This window comes from Mercenaria mercenaria, chromosome 13 (genome assembly GCF_021730395.1).
Source record: "Mercenaria mercenaria strain notata chromosome 13, MADL_Memer_1, whole genome shotgun sequence".
Lineage (NCBI taxonomy): Eukaryota > Metazoa > Mollusca > Bivalvia > Venerida > Veneridae > Mercenaria > Mercenaria mercenaria.
The window spans coordinates 59264947-59287240 of NC_069373.1; the positions used below are offsets into that span (position 1 = coordinate 59264947).

The 22294-nt window shown below is 33.7% G+C and overlaps 1 protein-coding gene across 2 annotated transcripts in view; it reads right to left on the reverse strand.

Moving 5' to 3' along the window:
* LOC128547960 (uncharacterized) overlaps positions 1-22294 on the reverse strand; it is a 35179-nt gene that overhangs the window by 3901 nt on the left and 8984 nt on the right. Inside the window, exons 1-19 of one of the 2 annotated variants that reach the window (XM_053521961.1) lie at positions 19882-20865; positions 19420-19521; positions 18436-18495; positions 15771-15851; positions 15078-15129; positions 13619-14554; positions 13200-13284; positions 12247-12939; positions 11699-12028; positions 10280-10396; positions 8053-8163; positions 7154-7215; positions 5751-5845; positions 5353-5403; positions 5050-5086; positions 4369-4425; positions 3186-3476; positions 2172-2300; positions 164-279 (exon numbers count right to left, since the gene is read on the reverse strand). In XM_053521961.1, the coding sequence (XP_053377936.1) occupies positions 164-279; positions 2172-2300; positions 3186-3476; positions 4369-4425; positions 5050-5086; positions 5353-5403; positions 5751-5845; positions 7154-7215; positions 8053-8163; positions 10280-10396; positions 11699-12028; positions 12247-12939; positions 13200-13284; positions 13619-14554; positions 15078-15129; positions 15771-15851; positions 18436-18495; positions 19420-19521; positions 19882-20688 (4212 nt within the window). In that variant the 5' untranslated portion in view covers positions 20689-20865. Of the gene's footprint in view, positions 1-163; positions 280-2171; positions 2301-3185; positions 3477-4368; positions 4426-5049; positions 5087-5352; positions 5404-5750; positions 5846-7153; positions 7216-8052; positions 8164-10279; positions 10397-11698; positions 12029-12246; positions 12940-13199; positions 13285-13618; positions 14555-15077; positions 15130-15770; positions 15852-18435; positions 18496-19419; positions 19522-19881; positions 20866-22294 lie in introns of those variants that run through there. The other variant, XM_053521962.1, reaches the window with a different exon arrangement.

Here is a 22294-nt window from a genome sequence, read left to right on the forward strand (position 1 = left end):
GACTTGTGGTACAAACTTATTGACATAATATTTTTGCAAGATATTCTTATAAATAACCAAAAAATGAAACATGTAAAAAGAGTCACTCTCTGGACATCATTGAAAAGGCAAACATCTTACACTCGTCCGACCTGTAAAATTTGACAATATAATTAATAAATACCTTTGCAGAAATGACAGTGTCAAAATCGTCATCTTCAACAACGAACGCTCTTGCGTAAGACTCTATCAAACCAGGATCAACCAGCTTGTAGTGTGTCAGGAAGTCAATGTCAGCATCTGAATTAAGAAATCCACACTCGTCTGTTACTCTGGGTCATTTATTTATTTTCGATGACACAAAAGCCAGCAATTTGAGATTGTTTTCTTTAAAGATATCAAAGTCCATCTTTCACTAAACTATTTCATCTTTATATATTATCTTCAAATGTCAAAATCCCTATTACATGTATTAAGTTTTACAAAGTATATAATTTAATTGTTTATAATATAGCTACATTCATAATTAAACGTCATGCAGTATCATTCGATTATTTGAAAGCTCCATTTTTTATAACAGCAGTAGACATTTTTACTGTTTTTCGGTACGCATGTATTAAGTGTAAGTAATATATTTAATCTAATACTTAGCAGTGTAATTATACTTAAACCTATTAATTTTATGTTTTACTTAAACTGTAAGTAGTAGTTGTATGAAATTTGGTTTCAGTGTACCTTTAAGAAGAAGAATTCCAGCGATTTTTAGAAATAAAAAATGATTTACTAAAGTTGTACAAAGTTATTATTGGCCAATGCTGGACTGCAGTTTTAGCAGATACCTTTTAGTTAATTTTACGGAACTAACGTCAGAATATTACAACTTTGAATTTATCTGAATAAAACTGTTCAGTATTAATGACCATAAATCAGTATTATAACAGATAAATTTTATCTATATTGTATCAAATTATTTCTTCATAACTAACACTTTTGGAAGCTTGTCTTAAACAAAGTTTAAATAAATGAATAGATACACCATAGAACTCACTGTATCGTTTTTGATTCTACCTTTTATTTAGGACGGATTACACCAAACCGGAAGTGACTACTCAGTGTTACATGTGAAGTAGTCCAAAATGTAGTTCCATGCTATGGATGAAATCTGGTATAATGAGTGACATGAGGAGGTGACAGTTAAATTTTTGGCTTATGTTTATTGCTTATAGTATTGAGAATAGATCTAGACCATTTTCATTGTAAATTTCTTGGAATAAGTTTTATTCTTTGCGAAAAATGTCTACCTACGCGTAACTGCTAAACGGCTGTTTTCATGGGGGCATTTTTAGAGGGTGATGTTTCTCAGAACAGATTATTTTTCTTATATTCAACATAACATGTCAATATTTTCTGTTTTTGATAAGAAGACATGTTATACTAAATGACCATATATGGTTTTCATATCATTGAAATGCTCTAAAGTGCTGAAAATGAGGTCTGAATGTTTTGTTATTAATATGAAATAAATAAGGAATTGAATTGGTAGAATGTAACCTTTAAGGACGGATTACACCAAACCGGAAGTGACTACTCAGTGTTACATGTGAAGTAGTCCAAAATGTAGTTCCATGCTATGGATGAAATCTGGTATAATGAGTGACATGAGGAGGTGACAGTTAAATTTTTGGCTTATGTTTATTGCTTATAGTATTGAGAATAGATCTAGACCATTTTCATTGTAAATTTCTTGGAATAAGTTTTATTCTTTGCGAAAAATGTCTACCTACGCGTAACTGCTAAACGGCTGTTTCCATGGGGGCATTTTTAGAGGGTGATGTTTCTCAGAACAGATTATTTTTCTTATATTCAACATAACATGTCAATATTTTTCTGTTTTTGATAAGAAGACATGTTATACTAAATGACCATATATGGTTTTCATATCACAGAAATGCTCTAAAGTGCTGAAAATGAGGTCTGAATGTTTTGTTATTAATATGAAATAAATAAGGACTTGAATTGGTAGAGTGTAACCTTTAGGAGCTGTTTAAATGCAAATTAGATTGGAGTTTATACCAGTTAAAAAAAAGACATACGCGTTAATTTTCGAAAAGTTTAACAAATTCTGTACACTTGTCCCTTTTATGTTTGGCTTAACAGAGTATTTCTGAAAGTGATATAATGTTGACTTTTACCTTTTTCATCGAGATCTTTAGCATAATCGTCTTCTTTTAGCTTGCTCTGTTCAAGAATTTTCTTCATGTGGTCTTGTAGTTTCTTGCCACCTCTCTTCCAGACAACGTTCACCTTCTTTATTCCACGCACTGGAATAAAGAATACGTTCATCAGTAATGCATGTCGACATTAAAATCCCTACTTTATCTAAATCTGAAATCAGTTTATTTTTAATTAATTGTGCTGATCTTGAATTCAGGTAAATTGGTATGAATAACTTGTGCGTTATCAAGTTGTTTAAAGACATGACAATTTATCAAACTACTCACTTTGCGGTAAATAGATTGAGTACTAAAGCTGAACCATGTTCTCATGAGTTCCAGACTAAAAGTTTACAAGCAAAACTTGAAATAAAATTCAAATGACAATATAATAATTCTACAAAATTTCTTGTTGAACAGGAAGGGTAACAATGGTCTTCCTCGTCCAGTGTGACAAGGCAAGGACAACAATGATACTGCCTTACAAACTGCGTTTCACCGTTTGATGACAAGGAAAACAATGAGTCTACCTTGCTTGCACACAATGCATTTCCTCGTTCGATGACAAGGAAAACAATGAGTCTACCTTGCTTGCACAAACTGCATTTCCCCGTTCGATGACAAGGAAAACAACGAGACTACCTTGCTTGCACACAATGCATTTCCCCGTTCGATGACAAGGAAAACAACGAGACTACATTGCTTGCACATAATGCATTTCCTCGTTTGATGACAAGGAAAACAATAAGACTACCTTGTTTGCACACAATGCATTTCCTCGGTTGATGGCAAGGAAAACAATAAGACTACCTTGCATGCAAACAATTCATTTCCTCGATCGATGGCAAGAAACACAATGAGACTACCTTGCTTGCATACAACGTATTTCCTCCTTTGATGGCAAGAATAATGAGGATGTTGCCTTGCAAATTCTTATGCAAAAGAATCTAAAATAAATCAAAAGAAACGAGGAAGAAAACTGTAATTACTTACATGTACTGACGTCAAGATCCTCATCGTCGGCTAAATCGTCAGTATTAGCATCGCTTCCATATTCACTCGCCCGTTTAGTTGGAATTATTTTATCATTATCAGTTATCGAGATGTCGTTTCCAAACTTTTCCTTTAACAATCTCGCAATCTCTTTTTTGTCCAATGTCGGGTCTATGCCAAGTTTCCTCAGATCGTCGTCAGTAAGTTTAGAAAGATCTATTTTCTTTTTTCCATCACGTAAGCGTATCTTACCGTCGGCACCAACTTCAAACTGAGCATCATCATCATCCCCTATTAAAATATTATTTTGTAAGTTTCTGTTTAGAAACAGGTAGGAAATACCACTTGCATAATTCAGTTATAAAACTGTTATAATGTTATATAGTTGCACCCTACAAGTTCATTGATGGTATGTAAACGTCAGGGGAATATTATGAAACTTCCTGATACGCGGATTTACGTTCTTATAATTACTGTTTGAATCTGAGCGTTGAACTATGTTTAATTAGTAAGCAACTGCAATTACATGCTGAAAACAGTTTCTTTAGAAATGCGGATTATTTCAATGATACTAAAAAGATCAAAACCAGTAAGATATTAACAATAATTTTAGTTTATTTTATCGAGGAGTTTTCAAGATAAACAAATTTGGAAGTTTCGTAACGTCAAAGAGACTTAACGATAAATTGTGGATCCATACTTGTGATAGATACATAAAATTGCATATTCAACACGACAAGAAACTAACCCGTATGTATTATTGGATCCGATATATAAGCTTTTCCCATAGAACATATAATAAAAACAGATAAAAGGAACGATATTACTAATCAGTGGTTATCTAACGTTGTACAATATTTATGTATCCAAAACGCCTATTTACATAAGCGATTAATGGCATGAGATACATCATACTTTGGCATACCACTTAAAAGTCGTCGTTAAGGTCTCGCATTACGATTTTGTTAATTATATTGAAGAATTGTTGGGAGCTACAAAGTTTCTAAAAAGGTATTTTGATTAGTTAGTCCTGCATACGGAATATTACATTTTTACAACTGGTAAGATAAACGACTTCCTTAAAATCGCAGTTTTCATCGAAACGGACATCAAAAGAATGTCCAGAAACAGTAAAGTAAAAGGCATTCTAATTCATTTAATCTTGTCACATGTTACTTCTTACCTCCAAACTTCTTTGGTTCTTTCTGTTTTTTGACGACTCTAACATTACCATCCTTATCTGAAATAGAGAGAGATTATGTTTTGTGTCTGTGTAAGAAAGAAAACACAACCGCAGGAAATGCTACACACAAAAATGCGGCCTTCCCAAACAGCCTATTAAACCCACAAACCAAAAAGACGTGCAAGTTCGAAACATCCTCAATCGGGTGAAATCAAGATGCCAATGAATGTTCTCTAGGAGCCCAGTAAACCAAATCTCTTTTCACTTAATGTTATTTCAATGACTTTATACTTTTATACGGGTAACATCATGATGTTCTTCAAATAAGTTGTTTAAACAGTGAGTTTATACCCTTATATTTTAGTGAAGTACAGTAATGTCCCGCTTTTGAATATGTATCAGAAGCCACACAATTTCACAAATCACAAACTTTTATAGGAATATCAAAACAATGGAAACCATTTGAACAACAGCTTTGAGTGAACATACGTAGAAGCTTCTACTAGAAATGTCAAATAATTAACGAAAATAGTTCCGTAACATCTAGTTCTTCAAGATAATTTATATTTTTAAATGTTTATTTGTAAAACAGAAAAAGTGGAAACTCCACAGGTCGCTCAACACGACAAAACGAAACTGTTGCAGGCTCGGTTTGATTGTAAAGCAATATGTTTTTCTTACCGTACTCATATTCGTATTCGGATCCACTATCACTACCCTGCAAAGCAAATAAGCAGTATGAAACATGAAAATAAACTTTCGAAAATAAGCTGCTACATATGCTGTAGCATTTAACATTCAATCGCTTTTTCGTCCACAACTTTACCTTTAAATATATATAGCATGTATTTGGAAGATCATCTGCGTGGAAAGCAACCAAGAAAAATAACAAAATTTGACAGTTTTGCCTTAACATCTATCATGTCTTTGAATATTGTATTCAAATATGGTATAAAGTGAAATAAAAATAAATATGATACTTACCCATCCCGGTAATCGTTTCTTTCCTATTACTCGCCCTTGTTCATCGTATGTCTGTTTTAAAGTAAATAAAAGTATGATTAGACATGAAATAGGGTGATAAATACAGCCTATAGAAACCAAAATTTATAGAAAAAAAAGGTTTTACTTAGATTTACATGAACAAAATTGACAAGACGATACAAAGAAATAGAATACGATTTATACCAGAGAAGACATTATTACTTCATGTTTTTCGTCAGAATCATCTAAAGTAGTTTTCGTGTGAAATCTTATTTGATTGTAGCCGAACATGTAATTGTAAATACGATGGGCAATGCTGATCTGATGGTAGGTAGCAATGTGTGTGTCAAAACATGGGTATCACAGTAAGGCTTTTATGGAATGGTAACTCGACTTACATATTCATAACCATCTGGGCCTTCATCGCCTGGTCTAGTAGTCTTCTTCTTGTCTTTTTTCTTTATTTTCTCCCCAGTTATTGGGTCGTATTCACCTGCAATCACAACACTCAATGTGTCTTTGATTTATGTCTTCATGTAGGCCTTTAAATTTCTATTAAGAATTAAGGCACGCGCTATACAACATGCAAAGTTAAAGCTCTAATTCAGCTAAAATTAAGAAGCTAAAAGCATCCGTCAAGCCGTTAAGTCTAATTAATTCAGAATTTACAGAATGTTAGTTAAACAAACAAGCTAGCTATAAAGCAGAATGGGTTGGAATAGGTCTTACCTGTGATTCCTGGAAACTCAGCATGCTATAAACTGATGAAAAGAACCGGCGCACAGGAAAATGCACTACATTTCTAAACTAACGAAAAAGACAAAAGCAGCGACAATTGATGCGACGTATATAGCACAAATAAAAGCACTATGGCTTCTATGAGAAAACTACATAGCCTAACAACAGACAATCTAGTTAGCAGCTATAAATCCACAAATTATTGAATGTTGTAATTTTGAAAGTGTGTTAGGTCAATTCCCATTTTCTTTCCAATGCAACTTTATATTACTGTGCATTCGAAGTCTAAAAATTGTTTTTAAGGGAGCCGAGTCAGTTCTGATTCTGTATTAGAATGTTAAAACAAACTAGCGGTTGACAGTTAACATAAAAACTGTTGACAGCGAGTATACTTACAATACAAATATTTTATGTTATGAATTTCAATGTTGGGGCGGTGGTATTGCAATAACGATATCTTTTTTTATAATGACGAATTAAGTGAATAGTAGAACAATACAGAGCATCAAAAATAGAAGTAAAGCAGATATCAATTTAAAATATAAAAAAGTGCTGACTAATGCCAGCGCGATTAGCTATTCAAAACATTTCAACATATCACTAGATGACGTACAAGTGTTTTTGTCAAATTTGTTTATGTTGCAAGAGAGGCATACTTTTGTTACATTAAGTCGAAGAAAATAGTTTGAAAGCATGGAGTACAACAGCTCCTGAGAGACTGCTTTACTGCAAATATTTCACACACAAAATTCTTTTGAAAAATGACATTCCTTTCAACGTTGTTTTCTATATATTTTTATCAAATACAATTGTCACTGAAACTATAAAATATAATTACAGTAGAATAAAATCAAATTAATGTTAAAATGTCATTGTGTAATTACACTGCAGAGAAGATAAGAGTAAATCTTATATACAGCAGTATTACAAATCAGCATTTGTAATATTCGATCTATATCATATCTAAATTTTTTTTATCTGTTATGTAGAATACTCTCAGAACAATAATGACACGTGAGGTCAAGCACTTTGACATGTTAGTATTAGGGTATGTGTAACTTACTTTCATCGCTCTCGTCGTCAGCATCGTTGCCGTCCTTTTTCTTCTTCCGTTTACCTTGAGCTCTGCAAATTGAGTTAAATTTCGAATATACTGGATATCTTAATAACCGAAAAAGTAATACAAATGCCTTATTTCAGACTTTTAAACATAAATAGGTACTGGCTCAGTCTTTGCAGATGTAAGTAAACTAATTATTTCGTTTTATTTGTGTTTCACAACGACGTCTTATTTTTGTAATGCTTTATTATCGAAACAATTGCTGAAGATGTTTCTGTGAGTAGTATTAGGATTGTTTTATGATGCCAATAGCGTTATTTATACTTATTCAATACCTAACATTTTATTTAAGTTATGTAAAAAAAACCTGAAAAACATGGATCGTGTAAAAACAATTACTCTTTGTTCAAAGGACAGTTAAACATTTCATGAAAATTTGATGACAAAATAAGTGTCACGTTTTCATATTTGGTACATGGTGTAATGACAGAAAATATGATGAACAGTACTATCAACATTTGTTCGAAATGGAATTAGATTGCCTTTTTACCCAAAAGAGATTATTTATCAAGATACATTTTTGCATTATTGAAAATATTCATTTGATGGTTCAATACATGTCACATAGGCAGGTCATAAGGCGATTTTCCAGCTGTCTATGGTAGGTGAAGACCCGAATGCATAATTCATCATTTCGTCACGGATGGACATCTGGGTATAACCAACAATCTTTCGTAAGCCAGCTAGACGACTTCCTCACATGAAAGGATTCTAAACTCAGAGAGAGGTTTTTGAACTCACAGAAAGAAAATATTTTTTCAATCGCAAATTATATGTCAGATATCTATGCTAGACGACCCAATTTAATGAAAAATGTATGAAACATGTAAATGAATACGTACACGAGTTCACTTATTCTGACTGGATTGCCCTCACTGTCTACGGTCCAGTCACTTGATGGACTGATAAGGCCCTTCTCTCTTAGATCTTGTAAAATCTTCTGTTTCTTTGCCCTGAAAAGTATCCCTATGATAAATTTTCCAGTTCCGATCATATTAAATTTTTCGCTTTCTCAGTTTTACTCTTAAAGATAACCTATGCTCATCCGTCACTATAATATGTTGTCATTAGATATTGATTTAAACCTATATGGTCCGCATCAAAATCATAAATTTAGTCAAATATATCAAATAAATCTGTATGTAATGCAGAAATCACAGTTAAATGTCATATCCAACAGCCATTTCTTATAACTTCTAATATTTAATGACATTACATATTCATACTGATACATTTAAAAACTTCGATATTTAAGACAATGTCTATATACAAAATCATATTTATGTAGTGTCTACATAGATACTCTGTAGCAATTACCCGTATTTTCAACGTTGAACTTTAGGCATAATGTATCTTTAAAGTATTTCATCCGTATATTATACCACTGCTTGTGAATCCTCCATGAACGTCAATAATAAATTATACACAGGTATGCAGGAATTTTGTAGATAGGATTTTAATTGAATTAAAGATTAACAAGTTGGAAGTAAAACTGACTAAGAGCGATAAAATCCTATTGCAGAGTATGCTGAATTTGCTTTAACAGTCGAACCTTTACCAAAATATGAAACAAGAGGGTCATGATGACCCTGGATCGCTCACCTGAGTAATATGAGCTACATGTTTCAAATGTCAAACTGATGATAAAATATTAAGAAAGTCAGTAGGTCACCTTCATGGTCAATGAAATTCAGTTTTACGATTTGTGTGCAAAACTGTATGTCATCAAAATTTCAAGGCTGTATCTTAAAAAACAAGAAAGTAGGTCAGTAGGTCAAGGTCACAATCAAGTGACATCATATTACTTTGGGTCATCAGGTAATTATAATTAAAAAGTCTTGGAAATAGGATCAGATGATTTTTAAGTATTTTTCCTATATAACTCACATAATAACTAAGTGACCCCAGGGAGGGGCCTCTTTTAACCCCAGGGGCATAATTTGAACATCATACCAAATATCAAAAGCCTAGATCGTATGGTTTCAGACAAGAAGATTTTTAAAGCTCTTTCCTATATAAGTCTTTATAAAACTTGGGACCCCCAGGGCAGGGCCTCTTTTCATCCAAGGGGTAAAATTTTGAACAATTTTGGTTGAGGACCATAAGACAATGCTACAAACCAAATATCAAAGGTCTAAGTGTTGTGGTTTCAGACAAGAAGATTTTAAAACTTTTTTTCCTATATAAGTCTATGTAAAAATTGGGACCCCCGGGGCGGGGCCACATTTGATCCTAGGGGGATAATTTGAACAATATTGGTAGAGGACTACTAGATGATGCTACATACCAAATATCAAAGCCCTAGGCCATGTGGTTTTGTACAAGAAGATTTTCAAAGTTTTCCCATATAAGTCGTTATAAACCATGTGACCCCCGGGGCGGGGCCATATTTGAGCCTAGGGTGATAATTTGAAAAATCTTGGTAGAGTACCACTAGATAATGCTACATACCAAATATCAAAGCCCTAGGCCATGTGGTTTTGTACAAGAAGATTTTCAAAGTTTTCCCTATATAAGTCTATATAAACCATGTGACCCCCGGGGCGGGGCCATATTTGGCCCTACGGGGATAATTTGAACAATTTTGGTAGAGGGCCATTAGATGATGCTACACACCAGATATCAAAGCCCTAGGCCCTGTGGTTTTGGACAAGAAGATTTTTAAAGTTTTTCCTTTCGGTTGCCATTGCAACCAGAGTTCTGCATGGAATTAAAATTTTGAAAGGGGGCCACCCAAGGATCATTCCTGTGAAGTTTGGTGTAATTCTGCAAAGTGGTTTTCAAGAAGAAGATTCTTTTAGAAATTGTTGACGCACGACGGACATCAAGCGGTCACAATAGCTCACCTTGTCACTTCGTGACAGGTGAGCTAAAAAAAGCTTCTGTTAACTTGTAGTCTCTCATAACACATAACATTGTACTGTTTGTACCTTAATGATGAGACAATGGTGATATTTCAATGCAGGTTATTTAATTTTTGTTTTTATTCTACAGTGGTTTTCAGTACTGGATTTACTGTATCCGGGTATATGTAATGTGTGAGCATAGAAATTAAAGTGGTCTGATTACTCTTTTTTCACAGATTTCCTCACGGGCTCCCCAGTATCAGAATCAATTGACCAATCACTTGATGGACTTATCATTCCCTTCTCTCGGAGTTCTTGAAGTTTCTTAAGCTTCTTCAGCCTGAAATATAACACATACAGACAGTATTATTAACTTAGATGTTTGATATAGGGTTACAGCTCTGTTTTAAAACATACGATAATGTATCGGTGTTCAGTTAATCAAACTATTTTTGCTTGATTTTGAACTTGTATGTATCTTTTTTGTCATACTGTTGGAAGAACATTGGTTGAAAAGGTCACTCTCTACCTACTGACTAGCACAGTATCAAGTATAATGTATTGTTAGAATTTACTAGCATTTTAGTTTAAAATTTACTGGCAACTAAATTAACATGTGATTTGTTTCATTAAACACTAGTTCAATCTTGTGTTTTACAAACAGTCTGGGCATCATTTTGTATCTAACAAAAAGTAAAGGCCTTCGCATGGTTTAACATCTGATTTACCACGGTTCATAGTTTAGATACGCAGAAATTGCGCCATTAGTGCGTAAAGCCCCAGATGTTAAATATCCAAGCATCTGAACAACGAGCCATGGTAAATCAGATGACAAACCACAAAAAGGCCGTGTACATTTTCATTACATGTTTACTGCTATACTAAGATTATATTAAGCTGAACTTAATCCGAGTACTACGAGTTTTGAACCGGACGTCATCCGGCACTTTGACGTCATAATTGTCGTCAAAATGATCTCTCACAGGTCCACGCATCAACCGTAGTTTATTTCATATATAAACTAAACTACAAATAAGATAATTTTAGAATATCAAGTAAACTGAGTTAACAAAATAAATTGAAAAACATAATTATCTTGTTTTGAAATCATATGGTAATTACAACAAAATACTGGAGATGTTAGCATACCTATGTAGATCTATTAGAACAGAAGTATTAGAGACAGAAGGTCTGTGTTAGAAAAAACTTTTAAAGAAGAAATGAGAAGAAAGTACAAAACGAAACGAATATCTAGCCATTCGTAGTAATAAGGTAGGGATGAGAAGAACGCAATACCTGAAAGAAGAGGGTTATATTCCTTTGGCGTAATGAAATTTAGAATTTATGTAAATATACTTGAATGTATATCAAGGAAGTGTATTATTGCAAATCTGAATGCAGATGATATTTCTAAAATTATCAGAACAACCACACTTACATTTTACCAAAAGATTCAATCATTTCTCATAACTCCAAGTGTATATTTTTTTTTAATTTGCGCTACTTCCTTTCGTACATTATAGTGAACATGAACAGGCAAATATAAAACTGTTTCAGTCAAAGCATTAGTAATCAGTGAAGACAACCCAGTCCTTGGTATTAAATGCAAGAGAAACGTTCAACCAAAGGAAGAAATACAAACTCCTTCTGTTTTTCCATCATCAGGTCATATTTGTCTCCATATTTCTCCCTTCTTCTTTGTTCCCTCGCTGCCTTGCGCTCAGCCTTAGCCTTAAAGTAAGCTGCCTTTTCTTCCTCTGTCATATTTTCTAGATCTACATCCTCGGATATAGTAGAATCGCTAAAGTCACCTACATCAGCAAATTTCCCGCCTTTTATTTTACCAATTTGTTCCTTCGCTTTCGCTCCGGCTTTTGCTTTAATTTTTGCTTCTTGCTTTTGTTTACTTGTCAATTTTGGTTTCTTTACAAGCATTTTACCACCTTTTCCGTCAGAAACCTCCGTGTATACACTAAGCAGCAAAAATAAACCAATTACAAAGTTACTTACTGGTATATTAATTGTAGAAAAAATGCATATTTGAATATCTAATGACTCGATTGATGCATGCGTAAACAGTATTGATAATGAAATTTTATTTTCAGTCACACAAGTACACATTACTAGCATCTATAAGTGATATACACAGGTTTAAATGTAAAACAAAACACATACAAAGATATAACTAACCTTTCTTCATCAGATTCCTCAAAGCTCTCCGCTTTTCCATACCCAATAACATTACCCTGTGCATCTCTAATCTTCTTTTTTCTTGTAACTCGTCTAGTCCCACCTTCACTTATTTCACTGGTGTAACTATAATCACTACCACTACCACCTCGCTTCTTTCTGATTTTACCATCTTTACCTACTTTTGTTTTTGCCTCTTTGGCTTCCTTTTCTTTACGTTTCTTTTCAGCGAGTCTACCGCCTGGTTTATCACTGTCTGCACTATGATAGCTTTCACTATCACTGTAAGTTCCGTCTGCACGTTTGCGACGACGACGTACATGTCTTGTGCCACCTTCACTTACCACACTGTAATAACTATGAGCACTATTCTGATGCTCGCGTTCACGGCGACGGCGCCGACGTCGAGCAGCCCCTTCTCCGTCCTGACTACTATGGTAAGATTCGGCATCACTGTATGTGCCGTCAGCGCGTTTACGACGCCGCTGCACGTGTCGCGTTCCTCCTGCGCTTACAAAACTTTTATAACTATAGTCACTGTCACTGTCAGCGTCACGTTTGCCAGCTTTTCTACGCATGCGTTGTTCAGCTGTTTCCTCTTCATCAACACCGCCTTTACCTTTCTTGCCCTTTTTACCTTTCTGCATGGAAGCAATACCGCTGTCGAAATCCGATTCAGGGCCCCCAATTTTTCTGCAAAATTCACCGTAATGAATTAAAGAATCTTTAATGAGCATTTTTAAGACATAAATGTGTATCTATATCATTACACTGTCTCTTTTACTATAAATGTTTCATACATATGTTACGAAGTTTCTCCATTATTGTAGCAAAACAACTTTTCTACTACATGTACATGAGGTCCTTCCAAATTTTCTCTTTCAATTATCTAAATATTCATCATCTTTAATAAATATTCTTTAACATAATTATGTAGCTGATCAAATTCTTACTTTTTATACTTTTTGCCAGTGAGAGGATCAACCACTACTTCATATACTGCTCCATCCTTACCAACAATTCTCTGTCCTGCTATAGCTGCAAGTCATACACAATCCAATCTTTACAATTCTAGCATTTTATGTATTATTAGTATTAGTTAAATTGCTCAGTTATATATTGTGTGAACTATATTTACTCTAAAAATAAATTATTTTTTCTAAGTGTTATAGTTTTATTATTACATGTAACTGTATAAATAACCGACTGTTATTTCTAGATTTAGGCTTGTATATTTCATTTTTCGTTGCCAATAAAAATGGAAAAAGAAATCTTCAATAAACTGATTTATCCGTTAATCTTTAATTTCCTTTTCGTCATATCCCTACATTATGTCTGTATAATCCTTACAGTACTTTCAGAAATGAAATACCTGTGGCTAATTCTGGATCATCGTCATCATAAACTGTGGAGGCTTTCTCCCAGTCTTCAATCACTTCTCCTTTCTCCAGTTTCATGAACTTTTTCAAGAATTCAGGATCTCCTCCGGCCTCTTGGAACGCTCGGTATTCTTCTTCTGTCAACATAACAGTTTTCTCAATTAATCGTCCACTTTTTGTTCTGACTAGTGTCTTAATGACCTTCATAGGTTTACCTTCGGTCTTCTCCCAACCTTCAATTGTACCACCCTCCTCGCCTAAATATTTACCGAGAATTTCGTTCATATCTGCACCACCTGCCATCAATCTATCGTATTCATCCGCGCGTACCATTATTGTCTTTTCAATAATTCTACCACTCTTAGTTCTTACTTTCATTTTAATGGCTTTCATGGGTTCTTCACTTTCCCAACCCTCTACTGTCTGTCCTTCCTCTAAAGGTAGATACTTTTTAATAATTTCATTTGGATCCATTCCTTCTTTTATCATTTTGTCATAGTCTTCTTGTGATATCATAATAGTCTTTTCAATAAGCCTTCCACTCTTTGTACGAACATATGTTTTAATTGTTTTCATTTTTGCTTCATCCCATCCTTCTACCGTTTCACCTTCTTTTACATATTTTTTCAATAAATCTTTTGCATCTACTTTCCCCTGTGTAATTGCATCATAATCTTCTTTAGACACATAAACAACTTTCTCAACAAGCCGTCCACTCTTTGTTCGTACATATGTCTTAATTGCCTTAACCTCATCTTTATCCCAGGACTCAAGACCAGCCGCTTCGTCTTTTGTGAGGTATTTCTTAAGAATATCGGCAGCACCTTTGCCCGATTTGAAAGCTTCGTAATCCTCCTCTGTCATGAAGATTATTCTCTCCACCAGGCGGCCACTCTTTGTTCTGATATATGTTTTAATTGCTCGCACAGCTAAAGATAAAGAAAATATTCGATTCATTTATCAGAAATGTGAAAAATGGAAGGTTTTCCAAAAATATACACACACACTTCACCTGTTTTGAACAGATGCATTACAATTAAATGTATCACGCATTTAAATTAAACTTTACAGAACAAATGAATAATGTAACCACGTCAGCATAAAGTGCAAATTCGTAGCTTATTTTCATTACAGATAACATAAGGACGTAGGGAAAATGACCTTTTTTCTCTTCATTTCTTGTGAAATGATGAAAGAGTATGTTCAGATCGTTATGAAAACAATGTACATGTCATAGTTATGGAACATGAAATCGTAAACGATATTTATGTTTATTTGTTTGACAAAAACAGTAAAGTTTGCGACAAAATAATATGTTCTTACTGCCAAAACATGCACGTTAATATTTGTTATATTATGTTTATAAATCTGTAACTATAGTTATGCTGTATTTTAAAAACGAAAGACTGGTTGGTTTATGTACAAGATAGCAAAGGATTGGATAATACTCACACTTTTCTTTGATAGCTTCAAGTCTTTGCTTTGCAATAAGCTCTCTCTGTCTCTGCAAATAGAATTTGAGCCGCGCCATAAGAAAACCAACATAGTGGGTTTGCGACAAGCATGGATCCAGACCAGCCTGCGCATCCGCGCAGTCTGGTCAGGATCGATGCTGTTCGCTTTTAAAGCCTATTGGAATTGGAGAAACTGTTAGCGAACAGCATGGATCCTGACCAGACTGCGCGGAAGCGCAGGCTGGTCTGGATCCATGCTGGTCGCAAACTCACTATGTTGGTTTTCTCATGGCACGGCTCATTTTATTTTTAAAAATGTAGATATGGTTTTTCACTTATTTTATATTCGATTTTAAATGTTCTTCGAGATATGTTCCCTTTTTTTTTTATAAAAAAAACTATTCATCTCTAGTAAATCTTTTACTTAAAGACCGTCATGCTATAAAGTGCCATTACATCCAGGCATATATACTAGCATGATATCTTATTTTTCAATCAAGTCGACATAAAGTATCATATTCCAAGGGAGGAATTGGGACTGTTTGATTGAATGGTTAAGATCGTTGACTTTCAATTACAAGACCTTATTTGAGATTTTGTTGATTTTACTATGTGTAAAATAATGCTCGAACCTATAGCTGTCTCGTACTCAACATAACAAAAACAAATTAATACTTTAATGATGGCATACCTGAAGCTCTAACTCCTCCAGCAAACACTTGACATACCAGTAGCCATGTCTGTATCCCCCACCCACTCTGATATACTTGTGCTGAAAACAATAAACAAATATTTTCTTAGTCATGTTTCGCTATATGTGTGTCCATCTTAAAGGTATATTAAATCATGTTAGATCCAAATGTCATATTTAAAAACATGAACAATTATTTCATATAGTTTATGTAAAGTCTATGTGTATGAACAGTGCTATGCATTAGTTGTAAAACAGTACATATTGTATATATGTATAGATGAACACAGTATAAATGTGTATTACGACTAATAGAAACTGATAGTTTTTAACAATCAACTTTTACTGCTTGGCATTAATTATGAATGTAGTTCTATATGCAAACTTAATTTATATCTTTAAAGTTAAATACATTTGATCAGGACTTTATTTATCTGAAGTAAATATCCAAAGATAAAATATTTTAGTGGAAGGTGACCATTGGATATCTTTAAGGAATTCCTCCGCCAAACACGTTGTAGTTATTAACCCTTAGGCTGCTGACGGCAAGTGATATTGCCAGACCAAGATCAGCCTGCACATCCATGCAGGCTGATCATGGTCTGCACTGTTCGCTATTTAGTCAGTAAATCCCTTTGAATAATAAGTGATGCTGCCCAAATTGAATGACGGACCAGTCCATTTTAGAAATTTAGCAGGGTAAGGGTTAAATATCATAGTTTGATACAGTGCAATATCAAACACTACAACAGTTATGTTTAACAGAATATTCAACGAACTAGAATGTTTCTATTAAAAATATGATGCGTTGCTATTGAATACCGTCTTCGTGAAAGTGCTACAGAAATAAATATAACCATGCTTACAATGTCTAAGTATTCTACATAACATATGCAATAGATAGTAAAACAATATAATTATGTGTGTATTTCGGCCTTAATATTACTGCAGTTAACTGCATTACAGAGAAACGCAAATACATGAGAACTTAGAAATTGAGAAACTTTAAAAAAATATATATGGATATATAGAGCAATATGGGTTCAATTTTCTTCAGATAAGTAATTGTTCTAATCAGATTCTACCTAAACATTTATCGCTACTTATAAAACTGATTTGGAATCCAATACTGACATAATTAATCCGTTCAATATTCAATAATGACTTAGTCCTTAGTTGACTGTTTTATGGCAAAGTGCCATGACGAGGACATGTACAAAAACTTTGACACATAAAAAACTTACATAAAAATGAAAGACGTTTATAAGATATACCAACAAAAAATATAAAGTTACATTTAAGGCGTTATGTAAATAATTGAAAGGTTTATATAAGATAGTGTCGACCTGTGTAATTGACAATTAAAATTGATGCAGTTTAATTATAGTTACGATAAACTATTTTTTAAGTTCTTCTAATATTGCCAGTAAATAATTTGAAGTTATATCGACATGACAGTCCTGACAATAGAGATTAAACATTGACACAATTCATTACACAAAACGGGTTTAACCCTTACCCTGCTAAATTTCTAAAATGAGCTTGTCTATGTTTCAATTTGGACAGTACCATTAACTGTAAAAAGGGATGCTTACCAAAAAAGATACTGACTGAATAGCGAACAGTGCAGATCATGATCAGACTGAACAGATGTGCAGGCTGATCGTGATCTACACTGGTCACAAAGGCAGAATTAATCGTGTCCAGCATGGTAAGTCCTAATATGTTACAGAATGCAATTTATGCCTAAGCTCAATGCTTTAATTATTACATGGAACATTATGACAAATACACCTGTTTCTAGCAGATAGTTTGAAAAATCTTGCTTATGTAATAATATACTATGTGTCTGCTTTTTACATAACAGTAAACATTACTTTTTACATGCTAATTTTGGGAACATGGCCGACTATACCGAGTTCCACATAAATAAAAATTCATATAGGTGTTTGTCGTCAGGAGCACATTGGTAAAAAAGGCAGTGTTAAAGTTTTGACAATCTATATATGAAAACCTATTGCTTAGTTTGTGCCTAACTACCTAATAAGAAGTTATATGCCAATGCATGCTCATTTAATATAATCTATAGACTAAGAGAATAGATTTCTAAAATGTAAGGTATATGTGTGTAGTATGAAAATGTAATCAAAATGTAAAATCAATATCTTATTGATTTTCTGAAGTACTTCTTAAGTTACATTTAGATTACATGTACATCAACAATATTTCTTTATAACTTGAACAAATGTAATTGAATACTATTGAATACTATTGATTACGGTTACTTAAGGGTTGTGCCATGCTTACAGACTTGCACTTCGGTGAGGTATTTTCAGAACATGTAATGAACAACATTACTTTATTACTTGAACAAATGTATTAATTACATTAGATTATGATTACCCAGGGGTTGTTTCATACGTACCGATTCGCACTTCTTGTGAGGTATTTTCAGAACATGTAATTGACACAATTACTTTATTAATTGAACAAATGTAATTGATTACAGTTTATTACGATTATCCAGGAATTGTTTCATACGTACCGATTCGCACTTCTTGTGAGGTATTTTCAGAACATGTAATGAACAAAATTACTTTATTACTTGAACAAATGTAAGTAATTACAGTTGATTACGACTACTTAGGGGTTGTGTCATACGTACCGACTCGCACTTCTTGTGAGGTATTTTCAGCAAGCATTTCAGGCACTCTTCGCTCGATGCCTACAAAATATAGTAACATCATTATTCAAGATATGAGTTTCGGTTCGGGTGTTTTTACATTCATCTTGTTACAATTTATAACTATACACTGCTACATTAAGAGTCAAGATTATTACCTTATATAAAACGTTAGAAAAAGGGAGATGATTTTAAAATTATTCGATAAAGAGTTATATGCACTTTCTCTCATTGACGTCAGTGATGTATTACGTTACACATTCTCTTCAGCCGAGTCAAAGATATTGTTTTCAATGTTTCGGAATTGACGGACGGATGGGAGAACGGACTTGACAAAGTAATTCCAGTCTAACCCCCTCTCATTTGCATAAGGATAAAGTACATAATAATTTATGATTTTTTTTAATATCATACAGAAGTTGCTATCTTGTTTTTGTAATTTACACCTGGAATCAGACCTTGAAATATAAAACAGTAAAGGTAAATTCAGACCACGGTTTCTATTCGGGATAGTGTTAACTGTTTTGTAATGTTATATTATAACTTAAAAGAAGATTGCCATGTACTTAATTGGATTAGAATTAGAATTGCAAATCCGTTAAGATTGCCGAATAATGACCTACAAGAGAGGGGATTACACATTCATGTTTAATCCAGTTCTTTGACACAAATCTGTTATTTAAGACCACGTGCTTTTTTTAAAAAAAGTTATCAGGTTCATACAAACATTAGTGTCGTAAATGTCGTTAATTAACCAAGAGTGTCGTTTTTTTATTACCTACCTCTATTACTGATATTATGTGCGCATTAAAATTTGCGGGTTGTGGGCCGTGGCAAATGTTAAATCCATGTAACCTGACCTATATCCAATAAACACAACCATTTGTATTGTTATTATAAATAATATTGTGTATAATAGATGCAATAAAATATTATTAAACTTTAATGAATTGCCAAAGGACTGACCTTCGGCAGGAAAGGTGAATTTGCGCTGAGTCTCGTTCGAAGGTCCGGAGTGCTTCTGTACTTGGCTGAGTACTTGGAGTGTATCTCTGAATTCGCTCGACTCTGCAAAAGAAAAAGAAAACTAGAATGACCTAAATCGTCCGCCTCGGATATGTTAAATACTTATTTAACTTAGTTTTTCACAAAAGCATTGCTTCGAAAGAAGTACAGTGAATAAATGTAAAATTCTTCATGACGTTTTCTAAAACCTAATACAATTTTTAGTTAATATTTGTTCTCTCCCAATGTTAAGTTCACAATTTCTGCCAAACTACGATCAAATAAAGAGATGAACATATTTAACCACGTATGTTATCAAAAAGCTTTGAAATGTCCCGCATTCCCTGGTAACTTATCTGTTCTAAACGTAGCGCGAAAAAGATGATTGAATGTATAACAAATATCAAGAAACTTCAAACACACCACATCTAAATCTAAAATTTCCCGCGCTGCTAGCTCCAGAAAGCGCTTGTCAAGCGTCCGGGATCCCCAGCCAGGAGCAGATAACTCTGCACGCGCAACCATGTAAGAATCCCATGTTGGATGGTAATTTTCTGACATTGGACGACCTTTTCTTTTCTTTGACTGTTTATCTTGCGATCTGAATTTATCGGACCTTCTGGCTTTTTTACGTGTGGTTGACGTGGATTGTGTATCTTCACTAACTGGTAAGAATAAACTTTGAGTTAAAGTGTCAGTATTTGAGGATGACCCAGCATAACTGTCTGTTTGAACTAATTCGCGCTTCATGTCATCAAACTGCCTTTTCAATATTGGCTGTTGATCCATTTCGTCTTTTTCAATTTTTGCATACGGCGGTTTTGGTCTACGTCTGTTTGGTTTTTCCTCGGAGGGAGGCAGTGGTTGGTGACCAATGGCAGACACATCCCACGTTTTTCTCTTCCACTCGTTTGGTACGGCAATTTCAGACAAGGGACGTTCTCTTTGTGAAGTTTTTCCAACAGTTTTGTCAATCACTGATAAGTCTGGGGACCGAATTCTCCACTGACGTTTGTGTAAATCATACTCCTTTTTATACGTCTCGTGACGTCTAGAAATTATCGCTGATATTTCACTGATAGGCCTAGGTGTTTTCGAATAAGAAGGTCGTGGTATAGTATTTGACAGGTCCTGTCTAAAATTCAAGGCTGAAGAAGAAGAAGACTCGGCGAATTTGGCTAATATGTCCTCACAGATTTGATTTCTAGATATATTCTTAAGTTCTTCCATATCTGACCTCTAAATTGCAGATTAAATTAAGATAATTATCTCCTTATTTATTCTTGCACATTAAATTTAGATGATTATCTCCTTATTTATTCTATCTGTCAAAACGAAAAGCATTTAGTCTACATAAAATCCTTTAAGTCCTTTGAAATCGAATCATTTTACAGATACTATCTTTTACTTGTCCTCAGCTGGAATTAACTTTATTAACTGCTTCTTAAATGGTAGATACTTTGTGACATAAATTAAGATTTTTGGTAACTGTATTTAATACCAGTACATGTACTTGAAAAATGTATCATTTTCCGTTTGGACAAAAGAGCTTCTAGCATTTTGACATTGCAACAAATGGCCCTTAACATTGATCAAACAAAAAGTCATGCAAATTTTGTTAATAGTTCTTTTAAATCCTGAACTTAATACGTCGCCACGGACATACTGAGTTATATTATATAGGATAGAGTTATGAAATTCGACCAAAGGAATTTATACATTCTGTCTTATACAATACAAGCAAAGTGATCAATAAAATTACAGATATTTGAAAAGTTAGCCCGTGTATATTCCATCCACGATTGTGTTGTCATGCAATGTAAGATTGTATAGGATATATTTTTGTAAGATAAATCATATTATGCAAAACATAATCAATTAATTACAATACTATATCTATGTAATCCGATTTTTTTCAGAAAGATTTTTAATGAAATTTTAATGTTTTCAAAGACTAGAAATCAGCTGAAGCGCATCGTTCTTCAACATACAAGATCTGGTATATTCGAGACTGAAAGTATCTAAACTACTTTAATAAGAACAATTTATGGTATGATTTCCATCATCAGGCAAAGTAGTTCATCCCACAGGATTTTTTATTTGTTGGACGGTCCCACGGAATATGATGAACTAACCAGTCTACATTAGAAGCAAGTGATCTGTACAATTTAGTTTTTCGTGTTTGTACATCATTAGCTACATAAAAGTGTCCAGTATTGTCTAATAGAGACCTTATCATTTATAAATTAGCATGATGTTATGTTGTATCTTTTTTTTGTATAAAGGCTGCTGCACTTCTGATGCTCCTAAACGATTGTCTGTTGTTGTCTTGTTGTTGTTGTTTTAATACTAGGCAAGCTGTGTCCTATATCACTCAGCTGGAATTACAGACTTTAATGACGTGAAGTAAATGTAGAAACAAATTGGTTTAAACATATTTTATTTGTTCAAGTCATTACATGTGTAATATACGTCAACTGTGATAAGGGAATTGGACAGAAAGCTAATTAGCTTACGGTTGTTCTTTCCCTAACAAATTGTACCAATATAGAAGTTGTTCTTGAAGTAAGTACTTAGAAGTGGGAGAGAAACAGTTACAATATGATTAATAGACAAGATATGTTTTAAGATGCTTATGTGTAGAAAAACAAGCATCGGTTAAAAAATGTCTGCAGTTACTAAAAAAAAATAATCAGCAAATCGCATTTTTTAAAACCGGACTTGTAAACAACTGCGAAATATACGTATAATTCCACTTGTGGTAAATATTTACCGGTTTGCTTCGATAACGACCATACTAAAAGCTTAACTTTATACGGAATAGAGTACTTTCTTA